General features: G+C 37.1%; 1 protein-coding gene across 9 annotated transcripts in view; it reads right to left on the bottom strand.

The window, feature by feature from the left end:
* Window positions 1–19,879, bottom strand: part of EPB41L2 (erythrocyte membrane protein band 4.1 like 2) — a 103,855-nt gene that overhangs the window by 47,909 nt on the left and 36,067 nt on the right. For all 9 annotated transcript variants that reach the window (XM_032184416.1, XM_032184423.1, XM_032184421.1 and 6 more), the window contains 2 exons: window positions 10,507–10,982; window positions 9,214–9,411 (listed from right to left, as the gene is read on the bottom strand). In XM_032184416.1, coding sequence (XP_032040307.1) covers window positions 9,214–9,411; window positions 10,507–10,968 — 660 coding nt within the window. In that variant the 5' untranslated portion in view covers window positions 10,969–10,982. The remainder of the gene's footprint in view (window positions 1–9,213; window positions 9,412–10,506; window positions 10,983–19,879) is intronic.

Genomic DNA, 19,879 nt, shown 5'->3' on the forward strand with positions numbered 1-19,879 from the left:
AACACAGCCTGTTGGTGGAACATCTGAACATGAACAGCACGCAGTCTCGCCTTTTGAACCGAGCCCTACATGACTGTTCTGCTATTTGTGGCATTTACCAGGAAGGCCACAACATGGTATTTTCCGAGGCCTGGCAGCTCAGAGGAATTCCTGCATTTGCTTATCCCACAGATTTCAGTAGATGCCACACACTGCTGCAATTCCAAAGAAACGCCATCAAATGCCTCTGTGTAGGCCCTGGCAACACTGCAGTTATTGTGTCCCGCAGACAGTGACAGAGCTCTCACAAGTGCCTCAAGCGTGCCTCTCACTGCAGCCCCATTGCACTGTACAAAATGTTAAAGGCTGGGAGGGGAGGGAAGGGGGAGAAAAGGTATGCACAGAGCAAATACTGAAGGCATTGTTTTTATTCTCCAACAATCCAAACCTCTGATTCTTCAAGACTGCATTGTTCAGTAGACATTACAGTCTTGAAAATCAGAAAACTTTCAAACGACACATTTATAAAATGAGCACAATTAGTTGCCAAAGCATCACGGAGAGTCAGTGGGGCTTAAAAGTCCAAATCAGTTGAAAAAGGGAGCTGGGAATCTTAAGCCTGGTTGGTACTCTCACAGGTTTTACTCTTCAGAAATACAGGTAACTCCTTCCCCTAGCAGTTTGAAGTAACCAGATTGCTCAACAGCCTCCTCTTCAGCTTCATAAAAGTCAGTGTGGTGGGCTGAGCTCCCAGCAGGCCAGGTGTCCCCGCGGCCATACTCTCTCCTCAGCAAGACAGGAGGACCTATGCCAAGGCAGCCAGCCCTGAAAGGCCATACTAATGACTGATCTCCACACAAGGCACATCTCTCCTTTGGCTTTGAGACAACTTCACTCAAAAACATTACTTTTAGTAGTGTCTCTTGAATCTGGACCAAAGTTTTCAAAATGTGTGAAATTTTATGTCATCCCTGTTTTACTTTTTCTGTGTAAGAAAAAGTTCGTACTTGCAGCAGATCACTTAAGTTTACCCAAACACTAGTCTACACATCTGAACAGTCAAAAAAATAAAGATTTGCAAATAAAAGCCCAACTACAATTGAACATCTGATCCATATCAAGTTCAATCATACTTCCCTTAATTCAGGGTTAAAAAAAATATCTTAACTGTACATTAAGCAAACACAATTTTATTTTGTATAAGCAAACTAAGTAACCATAGGACCCTTCTGTCATCTCCAATGTATTTCAGTTGCTCATACGTGCATAAAATGTGGTCAGTGCTGGCATCCTTTAAATGCCTTTTGTTATAAATATTTAATTAGACCGCTGATTGAATGCAGTAAACAAACCCAATATGATCTACATTTGCTTTTAACTAGCAGTTATTATACAGATAGCTTTTCTTTTTTGAAAGTAGAACTGTTATCCTTTACTAAAACCAAGATTACATTTACAGAAGAAAATCTGAACAAGCCTTTATCACAGATCCTAAATATAACAAAAGTTTCCTTACAAGTAAGAAACCACAGAAAAAGAAAAAAAGCTTCAAAAATAGCTTCCTCCTCAAAGCAAGACGAACACTCAGACCACTGTAAGAGAATGAGAACTTACACCTGCTCTTATAGACATCAATTATCAGGAAAGGAGTTCATCAAAATTATATAATCTGCACTACGCTAAAAATAAATAAAAATATTTGCATCCTAAAAATTCATCTTGAGCATTCCAGTCTGCTCACTCAAGCTATTAAACTGCCGTTACTTCCCACAAATATTACACTACTCAGTCATGAACCTGTGACAGTGAATGTTTGTTATTTCAAGTACAGTGATTCAGTGATTGAGAACTTTTGACAAACTCCACATCTTTCATCCCCACATGCTTTCACAAGTCTCTGTCCCACTTACATGTTGCCATTCCTGTGAGTGAACTTAATTCACTTGAAAGAAAGCCATAAAAGGTAACTGAAAGTTACTAGCAGTTCACAACCTGTGAAAATTGTTTTAATTCATGTTCCTCCAAAACTACTCAAACAATAGTTTTTACCTTTCTTCCTCTAGTCATTTACAGGTTCCTGTGAAGAATCTGAGGACACATGGAAGATATCCTTAAAAGCTACGATAGTTTTAAGGTTAAAATAAATTGAATAAATTGCTCATGTTCTCTACGCATGCACATACTGTGTAGACAACTCATTCTGTTTAGTGAAATGCTTCCACAGAATATTATTCCCTTATATATTACATGAATTTCCTAGTCCTAGAGATAAGTACCTTTGGACACTTTTACTTTCAAGTTACAGGACACAGAAAACCAACCTATTTTATTAACATGGAACCTAATAAGCAATTTCATATGCTTTAGACTAAAAGTAGACTTAAATATAACCTTTCAATGGAGGTTGCTTTGCTTCCTTACAAAACTTTCCTAGTTCCCCCAAATTAAGCAAGTTTGAAGAGTTGCTGGTATCAATGTTTGTAATACTAGAACATTGGTCCCACCTAGAGTTTTTAATTTCTCCAAACAAATACCAGAGACACTGGCATTAGAATTAACTACTGTTCAGTTTTGGCAAAATCAAAGACCACGAAGCACCACAAGAGTAAGAGTATGAAGTTTAAACGAACTGAGGAATAGTTTTCACTTGCTACAAAGCTCAGCTTCATTACACCAACTTTTCTGGAGGACAGCAGCCTTAAAGGTTGTCAGAACTGGCATTCAGACAAGCCAATTTCTAGAAGCTATACTGAAGAAACAGGCTATAAACCAGGTCTTTCCATTTTGCATCTAAAGAAGCAGAATAATAAAAGAATATAGAAAGAAAAAAATTGAAGGAAAGTGTCACCAAAGAAGCTGAAATATCTGCTTAAGAAGTTTTTTATAGAAAGAATTATTGACTTAACTAAGTTCAGACTGGCAAGTTGACACCCGTCAGAAGATCTACTAAGGCAAAATAAAGAGTTCCAAGGGCAAAAGCACAAACAGATAATTCTCAAAGGTGATAAATTAATTTACAAAGTAACCTTCAATAAAAGAAATATCTGAGACATGCTTTATGCTAGAAGCCAAACGTCTACCATGTCAGGTATGCCTTGGGCAATGGGAAAGACATGCAAAAACAAGCCAAAAGAAATAACTCCCTAGTTAAACACTATGCAGCTGCAAATAAAAAACTTACAGCAATTATCAATACACAAAGCATACAAAGTGGCAAAGAAATATGAAGGGTACAAATGTGTACTCCAAGAGCAACACTTTGTGATAAATTCTGAACTATGATATAACAGAATCAAATTATACAGTCCTTTGCAAAGAAGTCTTTGTATCATAGTAAAAATATGCTGATTTGCTGTAAGTGAACCATTCCCTTCATCCCTCTCCATAAGCAATTTCAAACATAAGTTAGCTTTAACACAGAGGCAGCTAACATTTTCTAACAGAGCACCTGCTATCAGTTTCTATTCTGTGGTACTCACCAGCAAATGACATAACACAGAGAGATGACATACAGAAATTAGTTTTCATAAGCATTTAAATGCAGAAACAGAAGTCATTAGGATTTTGTTTACTCAGAAATCTCTCAATGTATCCTTCATGTCACATAAATACACGTTATACAGAAATAACATTTCTGCAGCATATAATTAAATCTTCCACGCATAAAGTAATTTAAGAAGCATTTGGAGAAAGTGACAGATGTGTCAGTCTCAACCATTCAAGTGTTAAATACTTCAATACTGGACATAATCTTTGAAGGAATATCTTTGCAATTTGCCATTACTTATGGGTTATAGTATAACAAGCTGAAATAATAATACCAGCCGCTATAAGAAGTGTAAGCTAATAGAGGCATAAAGGCATCTCATATAGCATGTTATGCAGCTAATCATAACAGGTAACTATGCAACAGGCTGAAAAAAAAACTTAAGAGTTTCTGGGCTTCTACATTATTCTCTCCAAATTATGGTATCACAAAACTCTATGAAAACTTTTAAGGGATGCAGATTCCAGATTCAGAACTTCCAGGTCTCTAGCATCACAAAAAGAGGATTTGAGTTCCTTTCTCTGTAACCGAGACCTGGAATAGATGAATTTATTTCCCACTCATCCCCACATATCACATCTAATATATGCATTCTTGGGAGTCCCAAGTGAGAAAACTCAATAGTTTCCACTTCTGAATTTACCAAGTTCATAGAGAAGGATGGAACTCAAGTACACGTATAGAATAACAGAAGTAAGAAGGCTACATGGAAATCAAAGCCATAGATGCAGCAAAACGCATAGACTTTGAACTGGAAAGCATATTTCTTCAAATACTGTAATAGATATTGTCTAGGCGGAAACAAAAAGATGAAGTCTGGACTTTTTTTCTTGCAAATAAAAAGAATTGAAAATTCAACCTTGCTTTTTCTCCCATAGGAGGTCACAGGACAAGCAATAATATTCATTTAGCTGAGAACATAGCTTTTCCTTAGACAATCTTTATGCACAGCTGATGCCTTTCGCTTTTCTCATCCTTTGAAAAGGAATTATCACTTGTATACATATATAAGCGATCACTTGTATACGTGTATTTTTATATGTATATAAAAAGCCATGATATTTTTCCATTCAAATACACCAGAAAAAACTATAAAGGGACAAACTATTCCATGGGAGATGACAGAGCTTTTTAAAAGTATCATTAACTCAACTTACTGTGATACAAACCCATACGGTTGCTGAGTCTTTTCCCACCAAGGACCCTAATGTTTTTGGCTTTTTCTATAGCATAATTAGGGAACTTGGTCAGAGGGGAAGGACCACCTTCTTTTGAGCAAAGTTCTTCCTGCTGCAAGTCCAGGAGCCTGTCAGTACCCCTTGTCCACTAGGACCCCATGGCTCCCTCTGCAGAGCTGCTTTCCAGCCTGTCAGCCCATAGTTACTCCTCTCAGGTGCAGGACTCTGCATTTCCTGTACTGAGATCTTTCTTTGCCCAGTCCTAGAGACTGTCCAGGTCCCTCTGATCACAGCTCCTCTGATGTATCAGCCGCTTCTCCCAGTTGCATCACCAACTACAAGCTAGCTTAAGCCCGATTGTTAATCGTCATACTAGCAATGCACTTATGAAGAGATGTCAATTAGAAAAAGACAGGTTTCTGACTGTGAAACAAGAGTAGCAAAAGCAAGGTACTTTTCCAGTTTTATTTCCCTTTTAGCAAGTAAATATATTTATAGAAACATCTCTAACAATAAAATATAATAAAGTTTGTGTACAGTACAGAGCAAGAAATAGAAGAGGCATATGGAATGTCCTAACTCTGAAAATCATCCTGAAATTTGATTTAATAAAGAAACAACAAATGCAAACTGAACTTTGCAGTTTGTATTAAGACTGCAGAGTTTTTTTTAACTTGCTTTTTAAATCTTGTATGATTACACACTGTTACTCTGTAAAGCGGAAATGAACCATCATTCACTCAAACACAAAACATTAAAAGAAGACTAAAGAAAAGATCTGTACCAGAAACTCATCTAATAATATCTACTGCAGAGAGTGAAAATTGAAGTTTCAGTTATAAGTTGAAGCAGTTTTCTGAGAATTTTAATATTTTGGTACAGTAGTCAAGTATAAAAACTATTTGTATTTAAGAAAAATATTTTGTAAAATTGCAGTCAGCAGTCCTCATGTCCTGTAAAACATGATTCAAATGAATATAGAAACCAGGTTGTTCCTATTCCACTTTGCCATTCCCCCCACCCTCCTTGATCTTTACTTCTGTTCTTATAGCAAATATTTATTACAATAATTAGGAAACAAGATTAAGATTAATATGCAAATTAATATATTTTCAGTTGTGAAAGTGAATTAGAAAGTCATTAGAAATCTTGTTTACCATTTTAAACGTATCGTGATGGACCTCATCACATTATGCATTATGTCTCATTTTTGGCTGGTGAAAAAGCCCAGGATGATCAAATTCATAGTCTTCAATTAGTACAGAGACCATTCAGATTTAAACAGACTTAAACATCCTGGCTTCAGTGGAAGCAAAAGAACTCTGCAGTTATTACACCATCTGTGTCAATTTTCTGTATTTACTTTTAGAAATCTGTTGAAAAATGTAATATATACACACACACACCCTATCTGCCTATAAATACAAACATATGTATAAACATTTTTCAAGAGCTTTTAGAGACAAAATTCCTGCAACTTCAGAACATTGGTATGCAAAACCCTACACAATTTGTTCTGGAGAACAATTATTCTGTAGAGTATTTTTCGTGTTCGTGTTTTGTTTATTGTGATAAAACCTTTTCTTCTGCTGACACAGCTCAAAAAGCACGTAGACAACTAACAGCAACGATGGCTTCGCTATTGCTTTTCCACAGCTGGACTTAGCTTATGGTGAATCACAGAATCACAGAATCACAGAATTTCCTAGGTTGGAAGAGACCTCAAGGTCATCGAGTCCAACCTCCAACCTAACGCTAACAGCCCTCCACTAAACCATATCCCTAAGCTCTACATCTAAACATCTTTTGAAAACTTCCAGGGATGGTGACTCCACCACTTCCCTGGGCAGCCTGTTCCAGTGAATGGAATGGTGAAGTGGTATACATTTGAGACCATCAGGTAGAAACCCCTGGACAGCTGAAATATTGTACTTGAAGAAACATACACTGAAACTGTTTGGTTTTAACATCAGGAATAGGACCTGTTTGACAAATGAAGGCTCCAGAAAGTTTGCACCACTACCAACTATAAAATACACTCTTTAGAAACTCCAGCAAACTACAGCCAAGTAATCCCAGGGAGTATTTCATATTGTCAAACAATGAATAATCATTTCTGAGCTACCTGAATATACATTTGAAGAAAAAGATATACTAAGTAATGAAATAAAACTTAAGCCACCATGACAGTTATGAAAGTGTTAAAATCAGATTTCTTCATATTTGACTTCTTACAGGGTTTTAAAAATTGTTTCCTTGTCCTATCAAAATAGAGAACAGGCAATAAAACATGCTTCTCCATGTCCTCAACATTCAGCTTTAGAAATAATATCCAGAAACTTTATGCAGTATCTGCTCAAACTACATTTCTATGCTATTCTGAAAATCAGTTTTGATAACAGTATAATCTCACAAATTTCCATAAACAATCTCATTATTAATTCTTCATAGATCCCACTGATCCTAGCCTTCTGCACCCTGCTAAGATCTTGCAAATTCAGTATATAGGGTAATGTTTTAATAGCATGTTTATATAAGTCAGAATAAACTGGGCTTCCCTCAGAAGTCTTTAAAATTAGAGGTCAGGTGAAGGCGAAGATTGCAGTGCCCTCCTAACATTTACTTTTAATTGATCGTTAAGTACCCCTGGATATCATGTCCATCAGTTTAAAGATAACAGGAAACTAGAAAAAACACTTCAATGGGTAAATGAAAGCTAATCTTACAAGCTACTTAGCATTATGTCCTGGAGTAAACACCTGGTTCTTTTACCTTTACTAAGAAGGTTGCAAAAAAGTTATCAATCAATTCTTGATGACAGAGCTTCCAACAAAGAAATTTCCCATGTCACCCTAACCAGGGGATTTTTGTTTTCCAGTTGCACTCATAACACATTCATAATTTGTTTTTTGTTGTTGTTGTCTGTGCACATAGGAACTTTCATACATAATACTAAACCACTGCAACAGAGCTTTAGGTTGCATTATCAATACAAGTGACACTTTCTCATCTAATTTAAGCTATAAGAGTTGTTTTTGGATAATTCAATAGTATGCTGATTTACCAATGCCAGTAGGCAGTGAACACCTAGCAAACAGAAGCTGTGTTCTCTTTCCTGTATGGGAAGCAGCCACAAGTCTGCTGAGCATCTCCTACCTAGCGAGGATATTGCAACACAGCTCAGGCCCACAGTACTACTATAGCAGTACTGCAAGGGAGACACTGAGACTGACACAAAGCAAAAAGCAGGTAGAGAAATCAGAAATAGGCATCCGGCAGACTGGGGACACCACAGTAAGCAGAACGAAAATTTAAAAACCTCCTTTGAAAGAAGTATGCTAACTTGACTACGCATCATCTTGCCTAATACTAGTCCTACTAGAACAAGGGCTTGCTCAGACACAACAGCAGGCAAACACATTAAATTTACTTAGTTTCTTTATATGTTAATTATGGTGGCTTTAATTCATTGGGTCAGGGATAAGCCTGTGACCTATTCACACAATGCAGGGGTGCACAATACTGTACACCCCAGAGTCAACAAGAGACATTCCAGGAGCTACTCTTAGAATCACCTGAAGTAATCTGCTGATCAGGTAGGTCTATTTACTGCCTCACCCACAATTCTCAAAATAAAAAAACTCTAACAAAAAGTACTCTAGACAAGTAATGTATCTAACAGAAGGCCAGGGTAAACTTGAAAGTAGAAACATGACACAAGAAAGCCCTATATTGTCCCTACATCTCTAGAATCCTCAGCTCTAGGGTTTCCTGAGCCCAAGTGCCTTTCTGTTTAACATCTCCTTACAGATTTTTCCTACAAATATTTATCTAATCCCTTTTTGAAGCCATGGAAGCTTTAAGTCTCATAAAAATGCATTTTCCGGAATCCATGTTACATGTAAAATGTGAATCTTCGTTTGAAACTGCCACCTAATAATTCATCAACAGTACCTATAATTCATTCGCTACTCTGTAAGTGAAAAGTTAAGAAATAAGCTGGAAAAAAAAAGAACTTTATTAAGACTTAGTCATGAGCACCAGCACACCAAAAATGAATGGTAGATTTGATGAAATTTTGAGGAAAAATATTAATTGTATTTTTGTAACTGTAACAGAATTTTGTTTTGAAGCAAACTTAAAAGTGTGCATCTCCAGCTGAGATTATTTTTAAATGAAGTTAATTATCTCAAGACAACTTGTATTAATATATGTGACACTACCTTTATCTTTTGCAGGAAAAAAAGGTTTGAGCTGCAAGAGAAAGCACCTTTGAACAGTTTTCTTTATTGCATTTTATCTTTGTGTACCTCACAGTGCATTTTTAAGGTTATATACTTAGAGATGGAATTTTAAAATGAAAAGTTATCTGAGCCTTAATGACAGTAATGGGAATGTAACTTTGTAATCAGCTCATTAGATATACAATAACATACTTGTTAAACTGTCAATGCAATGAAAGGTTTTTTCTTCTCTATTAAAGTTGTACATAAAGAATTGATGCCTTACCTCTAGATCGCAGGTGTATTCCGTGCCATCCAAGAGAACCACTTTACTCTGCACAGTTTTAATTTTCTTGGGAGATTTTTGGGAAATAACTTCAGCTGTCTGCACTTCTTTTGTCTCCCTTTTTTCTTTTTCTTGTTTTTCTTCCTTTTCCTCTGCAACCTTTTCTACTTCTGTTTCTTTACCATCTTCTTTGGCAGGCTATATAAAACACAGTCAAACAATTCTGTTAAATAACTTAAAGTCCCGCATTTAGATGTTTTTACCCTGTTCATTTCTTTTATAAGCCACTAAAAAAGACATTAAGTTTCGATGTAATTTATGCACATAATTGAAGTACAATAACCTCTGTAAGGTTAAGATTAATGCTTACCTCTGTAAGGTAAGCATTAAGATCTTCCATTACAGACCAGATATTGGAGAAAAAAAGATGCGTGCGCCAAATTGGAGTTCTTTATTTGTCCCCACTGCCTTTTCGTCATGACTATTTGTCATTTCACTGCATGCCAATGAGAAGAGTCTGACTCCTCCTTTTTCATTCCCTCCCTTCACGTATTTATACACATTGATAAGATTCCCCCAGACTCTCCTCTTCTCCAGGCTGGAGTGTGCCAGCTCTCTCAACATCTCCTCCTATGAGATGATTCTCCATGCCCTTAATCATCGTTGTGGCCCTAGAACACGAGGCTTGAGTTTTAAGACCTGATGTGCAACTTTGCACATCAAAAAAAAAGAGCAAGACTTGAGAGCACTGCAGAATGTGGCATTTGCTTTGGAACTCAGCATCAATCTCCAGAGCAAATCAGTAAGAGCAGTAGCTACAATCATAGTTACAAAGTTGGCTTCCACTCAAGTGGAACCACAACAAAATAACACAGAAATTAACATCTAAGGACTCTACAACAGATAACAAACAGATTAAGTCCCTAAGGAGGTATTTGTGCAATACAATGGCTTCAGAGGCAAAGCTGGTTAAGAAGCTTCTCCTCTTATCCCTGCTCATTTCTACCTCAATAGCACAGTTCGCTATCCCTTTTGACTACGCCAAATGATAAGGTCACACTCAAGTCACAGCTGAAACAACTTTAGTCAAGAATAAATAAATAAATAGTGCCACAGAGCAGGAACTATTCAAGTCAGCTACATTCCTCATAACTGTATCAATCCAATTGCACAAAATGCCAGATAATAACTGCTATCTTTCCATGATGATGCCAACAAAGCCTTACATGAATTACACAAATCAACCAAGTCCCCTTGGAATTGCTCCAAAGCGATCAGTAGCCTCACACATACCTGTGTTTCAGCACTACTAACAGAGTGTTTTTCTTCTTTGTCATCTGCTTTAGCATTATTCTCAGCCACCACTTCTAAAATCCTTTTTGGCTGAGCCATCCCCTCTGGTGGATGGCATTCACTTTCTTCAACTACTTGTTCTTCCCCTGCTGCTCTTTTCTTGGCCTCATCTTTGGGCTCTGCCAGCGTATAGGATTTTTGTTTCTTAAGCCAGGGAGGAAGGAAGCGAGAAATACCCTTGCTTTCAGATGAATCTTTTTCCTTCTTCTGGCTACTTGGGCTACTATGGCTAGCTGGTGCTGGGACAGAGGAAGAATCTTGAGCTTCTTCAGAGGACGTTTTCCCAGACTTCTCATTTTCTACAGTCTCTGATGCTTCTTCAGGCTTGTCCTTGGCTTTGTCTGGTCCCACCTGCTCAGGATCTTTCTTTACTTCAGTTTCTGAGCCAACTTCAGTTGTCATTGTCACAGCTTATGCTAAAAAAAAAAAAAAAGGCATCAAGAAAAATAGTTACGTAGCATCACCCCTTTTTACTGATTCTTGTATTATTTGCAGTAATTTGTAGTAATGCTCAACAAGGGATCAAATTAAAGACAATTAACACTATAATTAGACATGAACTAGTAATCTTTAATAGCAACGTTATTTGTTGATTGTTAGTTAATTCTAGCTGATTTTTCATATCCCCCCAACCACACTAATGTGTATCACTAGATTTTGCTGCTTTGATACTTAGAAAAAGTAATCACATTACACTTTCAAATTTATTGAAGTGGACCAGCAAAAATAAGCCCCAAGGGTCCAACAATAAAAGTTTAAAGTTGCTGGATTCTATCAGAAGTCACTGATTATTTACAACTTTCTTCAAACAATTCTTTTTAAATTAATGGTATACTTGTTTGGCCTTGAGATTAGCAGATTAGTTACAATCAAATTCATAACTTGGAATCTCTGCATTAAAATCAACTGCTATCAGTCCCTGCCATTAGTCAGGAGGTGACAGCTTAAACTGCACTTGAAGTTGATTAGAAACCAGTAGAGATCACAAGAAGGTATGAAAACAAATTACCTCCAAACTTCCAAAGCACATTCATGAGTAGTCAGAAATAATACCACTTAATCTAGACCATTCCCAAATACAGGAAAAAAAGAGATACAGAAGCTAATAGATGCCTGAAATAGATACCCAAACACACAAGAGAAGCCCTTCTGGCAAAAGCGGATGGACAACATTCAGCTAAAGGAAGCAAACTTGATGATTATCTTAGAAGACACAGGAGCCTTGAAATATCTATAGGCAAATTCATACTAAGCAAGCATCTCAAGACCAAAAGTCTAGCTATATGTGGTAGGTGTTTCCTTGTTTTAGATAGTGAAGGCTATTAAAGTAACAAACAAAAGCATTCAGTAATGAGGAAATTAAAAGGTAGTGTATCTACTGCTGCATTTGCAATTTCTGAATATAATTAAAGCTTAAATATTAGTTATGTAGGCATTTCCTTCAAAAGTCCTTTGTGTTTTATCTAACATTCTTCATAAATAGCATTAAAGTTTTAACATTTATGTATTATACTATTTCTCAGAGTTAATAAGCCTCTGAAAGGGAGGTTTCCATTTGACTAGCTGTTGAGAATTTGCTATTTAAAACCATGTATTAGTATGCCAGTTTGGAAGTTGCTAGGACATTGAGAACATTTTGCTTATGTCGTCAGATCTTACAGAGAACTCAACTGTTGCTGTTCTTTCCTAGTGGCAGGTATCAATCTCAATAAAATACCATACAAGTTTATTTTCCAAATCAAAATGACTAATACAGATTAATTTTCCTGAGAGAAAAAGTCCAAGCATCTGCTGATCAAAGAATAATCCCAGAATGATCCACTCTGCTTAGTAAAATCAAATCAGAGGTTTCATTGTTACAGATGACTTTTTTCCCCCATGCATCTCATAGAAACCCTTTTTAGCTACTTTCTTAAAGTCTCATCCAACCCTGCAATGTAACAGCTAATAATGTATCAGAAAAAACAAAACAGAGAACAGAAGCAAGCAGGTAACATTTCTCTCAGAAGATAACGACAAAAACAAACTCATTTAGGCTTAAAACTGTCAGGTCTGAAGCTTTAATTTTATCTTTTCTTGCTCTCCTGTCTCCAAGAAGGCATCATAAACTCAGGTTTGCTCCTACTAAACAGAACAATCACATCAAGTATTTTCTCCCCTTCTTAATTTCTTAGGCCCTCTAAACATCTACAGCAGGACAAATTTCTCTTCATCTCCCCTCCTTCATATTGCAAGGTGGCATTAAACCATTCACAAGACTTCATTTCGAAATGACAAACTTGAATGAGCGTAAGAATCCTGCAGCAAGAGTGAGAAACAGAGAAGAAACCCTAGGCAGACACTCAAGTGGCAGGCTTACTGACGTCTGTAAAAGGAGAAGTCTCAGCAGATTTTGCACTTGTTGGTCATTGTGTTAATCCATGTACGTAATTTAAGATTGAAGAAGTTCTTGAACTTCAAGAAGTGAATTGACTACCAGAGAACACAAGTTTTCTTCCTTTTTTTTTTTTTTTTATTAAACTTAAAGCTTTTTAAACTTAAGCAACAATCAAATCAGAGTCAAGCAGTTTCCCATGTTATGACAAGACCACCAGAGCTGGAGCCTAAACTGATCTAATGCTGTCAAATCTCTTCTCTGCAAACTCAGAAGATAAAGTACTAAAGGGTAGAGTAACAAGAACAATCCTTTACTGCATTTAGACAAAAAAAAAATGATTTCTTTTAAAGCTTCATCGCTATTCTGAAAAGCCATCTGCAATAGTCCAGATGACAGGACAAATAAAGCTGTTATCATCCGCCCTTTGCAATAGTATTTCCTGATAAAAAATATTTATCCCAAACACGAGACAGCTAAAAATTGCCCTTTCTTATGATTCTGCACAAACTGCCTCTGAATTCCTCACCGGCAGTGGATATTCAGTGTAGCAGCCAGGTGAGCAAACTGTCATTGCCAGTCTTGACATTGGTCAGCAGATGGTGCCATAATAGTTCTAAAAATCCCCAGCACAATTCAAAGACCAAACTGAAAACAGCAACAATATTTCAGTGTGAAGCATAGTTCAAGTTATAGCAAGTACATGTAAATGTACGTTTTCCCACAAGTGTTAACATGATTTATTAAAAATATATAGGACTTCAGGACCAGACACTGAATTACTACTCTGTGATACTAAAAAATTATCATATATCTAAGGACACATGAGCATGTGTGTCTAATTATATACATATAGCCTCCACACTCATCTTCAAGATCAGAAAAGGCACAAACCAGCACCTTCCCAAGGTTATTAGATCTATAAAAGCCAGTCTCCAAAGACATCCTGGCACATGCATGATGGCTAGCAGCCCCAGAGTTAACGGGAATGATCATCATAAGCAAAGTCACTATTCGAAAGACCAGGTATTTTTGTTAGCCTTCACGTTCACATCTACACCACCACACAGCTGAGTATCTGCAAGCATACAATGCTTCTAAATATAGTAGCCTATGTGTATTGCCAGGAAAACATTTTTTATCCCAACATAAACATTAAGCCTGTAGAACTAAGATTTGTAGCATGAGAAAAATATTCCAAGCGTGTTATCATTTCTTGCAACACACAAAATACCAAGAAAAAAACTGATTACTCCTTACAGAAGATGTGAGCTTAAGAAATACTTCTGAATCTATGATATAAATATGGTATTAGAGTTATTCTGAAGACAAAAACATCAAAGATATAGATAAGTGAAATGCGACAGAGAAAGTTACCTCTGCCAAAAACTGAACAGTGAGTACCTGCAGTCTAGATAGACTTTCACAATAAAACTTATGTTGACAAATTTCTAGGAAACAACTTAAAGCTACTTCAAATCCTCTTCGTAAAGTCAAGAGGGAATCAGTGAATATGACTGAGGAAATCCTTCACTCAGAGGATGGTGAGGCACTGGCACAGGTTGCCCCATCCCTGGAGGTGTTCAAGGCCAGGCTGGATGGGGCCCTGGACAACCTGGTCTGGTGGGAGGTGTCCCTGCCCATGGCAGGGGGGTGGAACTAGATGGTCTTTAAGGTCCCTTCCAACCCAACTGTTTTTATGACTTCTTCAGTATCTTTTTCCAGTTAAAGCAACTCAACAGTACATATCTATTCCCTACCATTTAAGTGCTCCCAGCTTTTCATAAGGCACCTTTTGCAGAACATTTTTTTCTAGTGGATAAGTCATTTACTGCAATACATGTACATCTTAATAGCATTCATTTTAAAGGATAATTCAGTTTAAGGGGTATAACTCCTCAGAAAGGAAAGATGCTACTATGGAACACGCAAATGAAAATTCTTTAAGCACTATTTTGATAAAATTTGTCCACTGACAGCACCTAGTGCCCTAAAAACATATAATAAAACATTTAGAAAAGTGTTGCTTCCCAAATGGAATAAAAATCTTTGAAGACTGCATCATTTGTGTCACAGCATCCATACAATATGCAAAGCTCATAACAACAGGAAAGTTTTCAATAAAACCAGAACATAACTACATTCCAAGTGCTACACAAAGCCAAGTTCTGAAGCCAACATCAGAACATCTTTGGGATTAAATTTAAGCAAATATACAACCTTTCACCTATGCTGATGTTATCCATTTCCCATGCAGAGACAACAGGAGTCTATCAATTCTGCCGTTACAATCTACAGACATTTTGATGTATCAAGTCTAAGAAGTCTCAGAAAGCAACTTAATTCAAATCAAGCAATCTCTCTGCCAGAGTACATACACACATATACAATCTGCTTATCAAGTTAGCTTTGTGCTGTTCCCCAGTGCTGAAAAAAAAAAGTTGCAAGCTGATGAGAATCCAACACTTTTGAAAAGCTTTATTGAACAAGAGTTACCCCACCCAAGCCCTGACACTGCTAGAGAAGGGCACGTTCAGTGGAAAACCAGGATTTAGTTCCAAATCTTTTCATTCCAGCAGCCAGAAAACGCACATGGGTCAAGAGACAGCTCTGTTTTCCTGTTGTCTGTCCAACAAACTAAAAGCAACAGTTTGAGAAAAAAATCTCTCCCTATCTTAGAAATCAAAGTTGCAAGTTTACAGTGGTTTTTGACTGTTCACATTAACCCCTCATGGGAACCACAATTTTAAAGATTAAAGACAGTAGTAAGCGATCATTTGTTCTGAGCAATGCTTTCTCTGCTGGCTCCATATCCTTCCTTCAACCCCATCCCATACCAAAGGGCTTTGTTTCTGTGACAGTGCCACAATTCCACTGCAGCACAGGCAATATTTCACTTTTCCCAATTCTGATTAAAGAAAATTGAAAAAAAAATCCATTTAGGTTCTGTAAATTATTCTAGCTTGTTCTGATTTAGAGATGATTTCTCTCTAGATGCCATGACAAATTTTTAATTTTCAACTTTTATTCTTTGCATTTGCAATGAATCAGCAAGATTAAAAACAGTTTCATTTTATACATGTGACATTAAGCCTACTCTTGCATAAAGTATGCTTTCAGGGCACTCACAATAACATAGTTGATCAAAGCACTTGCCACCTCAGGTTGAAAAATGATGTACTAGGACCCAAGACTTCCCCTCCCACCCCCCAGCAAACTGAGAGGCCCCAGAATAATAAAGCTTCTGGATGCTGGAATCCCAGACATGCACAATTGTTTTGACAAGTATCTATTTCCTCTTTAGTGGAAGTCATATAGAGAATTATTACTGTCTCACATGTTGAGGAAACATATAAAAGCACAGAAAAAAGGGAAATAGCCATAATACCAGAATTCAAGCTCAGGAAAAAGAAGTGACAAGTGACCAACCTGTGCTTTTGGTTTAATGCTACTGACAGACCTTACAAGCAGAACATTTGTGCACAGCTTTCATAAACAGATACAGCCATTGTCTTTATTTCACCAATATGTCAAGGTTGAGCGTCAAAGATGCAGACGTTACTGAGATCATGTTAAAAATGCCTGCTAGCTTTTTATTTCTGGTTTTTCAGCTTATAAGCAATGGCAGAAACCAACCAAGAACACATTAAGGCAGTCTGCTCTGCCATGTACAAGACCCGAGTTCAACGAACAAACATTTACAAAGCTTCAGGGTGTAAGCATCACCACAGAAGGGCCTTTTCTGAGGTGGCAGCATCAGTTCTATATTTCAGCTTTAACATACGCTTCAAGATTTTTTCTGTTGTCAAATATGTGCACTATAGAAATAACAGCTCTCTTTGGCAAGCCAGAAATGTGTAAACCTCTATCGGTATTGTTAAACTGAGGGAAATAAGAACTTGGAAAAGTGACATTAAAATTATAAATGATTTTAAATAGTGTAAAATTATCTAATTTTCCCCCCCCAAATCAGGATGCAAATTGAAATACAAAACTGATACTACCACCATTTCCTACCAATAGGAAGGAAGTAGCCAGTTTCAAATACTTGTTTTACACTTGGCATCCCTGGCAATTAACCTTAAGCAATCTTAATCCGAACTCCAAATAAGTACAAAGCCTCAAACTATACAGTGAAATAATCCTAGATCTCCGCAGGTAAGCTGCAGCTCTCTGCTGGCTATGCTGTTGCCAGTATGTGAATTAACTCTTGACAAACCTTCAGAGATATTGACACACATCCAAGGAAATAAACCTAGCCTATCAATAGTATAGCAAATCAAAAATAAAGACAAACAGGATAGTTTAAAATATGATTCACAATCACTGCTGCACTGAATAAATGCTGTTCCCATATCCCCTCTCCAGCTATCCTATCTTCCTCAAACCTCAAAGTTAAGCCATCCAAGATGTCTTGTGCTGACATTTTAATTTCTATTTTGCAGCTAGCACAAGCTAGCTGCTCCTGGAACAGTTATTCTCTTGAAAGATCAGGGCTGATCTGCTCAGTGTTCTTTTTCCCTGAATAGCTATAATGCACCTAAAATGACATATTTAAAGTGGGACACTGCAAGCTTTTTCTTAGATGCTTGTATTGACTGCAGTATATAACAAAGTATTGAAAATACAGATAATACTGCTCTTCAGGAAAGCATGTATCTACTGCTCCTGGGGGAACATAATGTTTCCAACCCCAAGCAACAAAAACCAGTGAAGGAAAGAAATACCAGTGAAGAGAAATACCTCTTAGCTGAGCAAATAAAATTGGCAGCCAAAACTTCATCGTTCCCATAGGCTCTTCTGAATGCTGGTATTTGATTAGCGGAGTGAAAATATCAGCAGTTTTGTAAAAGGTTCCCACTTCTTGTGGCAACTGCTTCACCATTAACAATATTTCAACTACTGCAATGTCTCTGGGCTACATAAAGTAAAATGATGCTCTAAAATTCAGAAATAAGTCTAATAACACTAACAAAAACTGCAAGAGAGCTTTATGCTAATTGGGGTGGTTTTGAGCCTGGACTTTAGCACTTAACATATTTGTTAGTCATCTAAGTGCTTTAGCTGTTTTGTGCTTTTTGGAAGGACATTCCCAGCATGAAAGATTGTAATATAAAACAGATAACAGGATATGCAGGAAAGCCTCAAGGGAGCAACTATTTAAACAAAGTGGCTTTTTTTTTTTTTCTTTTTTTTTTTGAAGAGTTAGGGTAAGAAGACAGATAAAGATTTAAAAGAATAATTCATTTGTGAACACCAAGCAAAGGATGGGGAGGAGTATTCAGAACTGTCCTGCAGACAAGGAAAAAAAGCTGGTGACTTGCAATGGCATTCCCATATAAATACACATCACAAAGTACAGTTTACCAAAGCAGACTCACCCACTGCAGAAAAGCTTTTTAATGAACATGTACAGATACAGATGGCATGCTATTACAAGAAGCTTTCAGAACAAATTAAGTAGAGGCTTTATTCAGCTTTCTTGGGCCACATTTTCAGTCCACATTCTATATAGCAAGAAAACTTGAAAGCTTAGAAACAATTGTAGGCATACACAAACCCGAGCTGACAGCACTTATTAGATAATAGTTTTATTACAAAAACACATAGCAAGACATTCTGAGCTACATGCCAAAAATACGTACTTGTTTGAATGAAACTCCCAGTCGGCACAGGTTTGTGGGTTTCTTTTCCTCTTTATAGGCTCAACAGTTTAGGTGCTGACAGAACAAGTGTTTGAAAGCATATTTAAGTGTACCTCTATTCTCTACGGGTATGCTTATCCTGCATCCAAGACCATATTTAAGCTTACAGTTGTAGATATCCTCCATCTTATCTAGCCTTTCCTTAACTATGGATTCACTTCTAAAATGCCTTGAGAAATATAGAGTAATGAGAAATGGAAAATTGGTATATGCTAACAAAACGGACAAGAGCCTCAGACACTTGCATAAAATTGTGAGAACATCACATTCTCTCAAATCAAGACCACTAGAGCAATAAATCCCAAAGAGCGATGTCTAAGACCAAGAACTGGAGCTCAGGTGCAGATGAGTCTGGGACATACACATCTAAGAAGCCTGATGCATACAATTGTCAACAAATAAAAGAAACTGATCACTTAGAAAACATGTTCATCTATACTTATGTAAAGGTAAGAGAAACATTTTTCACAGCTTTGGAACTACATTGTGATAGATTTGACTTTTGGGAAACAGTAGGAATGACACAAATTAGTGCTCAACATGCATTCAGCAGCAACTACGGATACAAACACACAGCAAAGGGAAGAAGTGATGTTATAGCTCTCAATTCTCAACAAAAAAATAATTGGGAAAAATACGTAAATGGTAAGAGACAAAGCTAAGACAACACTGGAGATAGAGCCAGGAGTAAAAAATGGGGTGGGGGAGGGAAAGAAAACAGGAAACAGGCACTGAAGACAAAACAGGAAAAAAGGTCATGATTTGTGTAATAGCCAAAAAACTTCAGTGAGGCCAGAAAGGGGGTAGGGGAGGAAGACACCAAATAAGGCTGAAATTACACTGTAGAGACTACTGGACAGAACACATCGCCAAGTGCAGGTCTCCAACTTCTGGAGTGAACAGCCACAGTGGATATAGCAACGGTGATTTCACCCTCACATATAAAAAAATTGCCTAGTAAAAGCTGCATTAGCATAAAAAAAGAGTTAGGGCCACTGAACAGCTAAAAGAGTAGGAAAAGAGAATTTGTAAGATTTCTGCCCTTATGAGTTACCACAGAACAATTTGTTTTCAGGAGCCTAAAAATCTTTCCTATGCAACCTCAGAAGTGGCAATACAATCTTACAAAAAGAAATCACGAACTTACCCTCCCCCCTGACCCCCCCCCCCCAGCCCCGGTATCTTATTTTCATAACAAGTCTCAAGACCTGTTCCACTGGTGTAAAGTTTAAAT

This window comes from Aythya fuligula, chromosome 3 (genome assembly GCF_009819795.1).
Source record: "Aythya fuligula isolate bAytFul2 chromosome 3, bAytFul2.pri, whole genome shotgun sequence".
Classification (NCBI taxonomy): Eukaryota; Metazoa; Chordata; class Aves; order Anseriformes; family Anatidae; genus Aythya; species Aythya fuligula.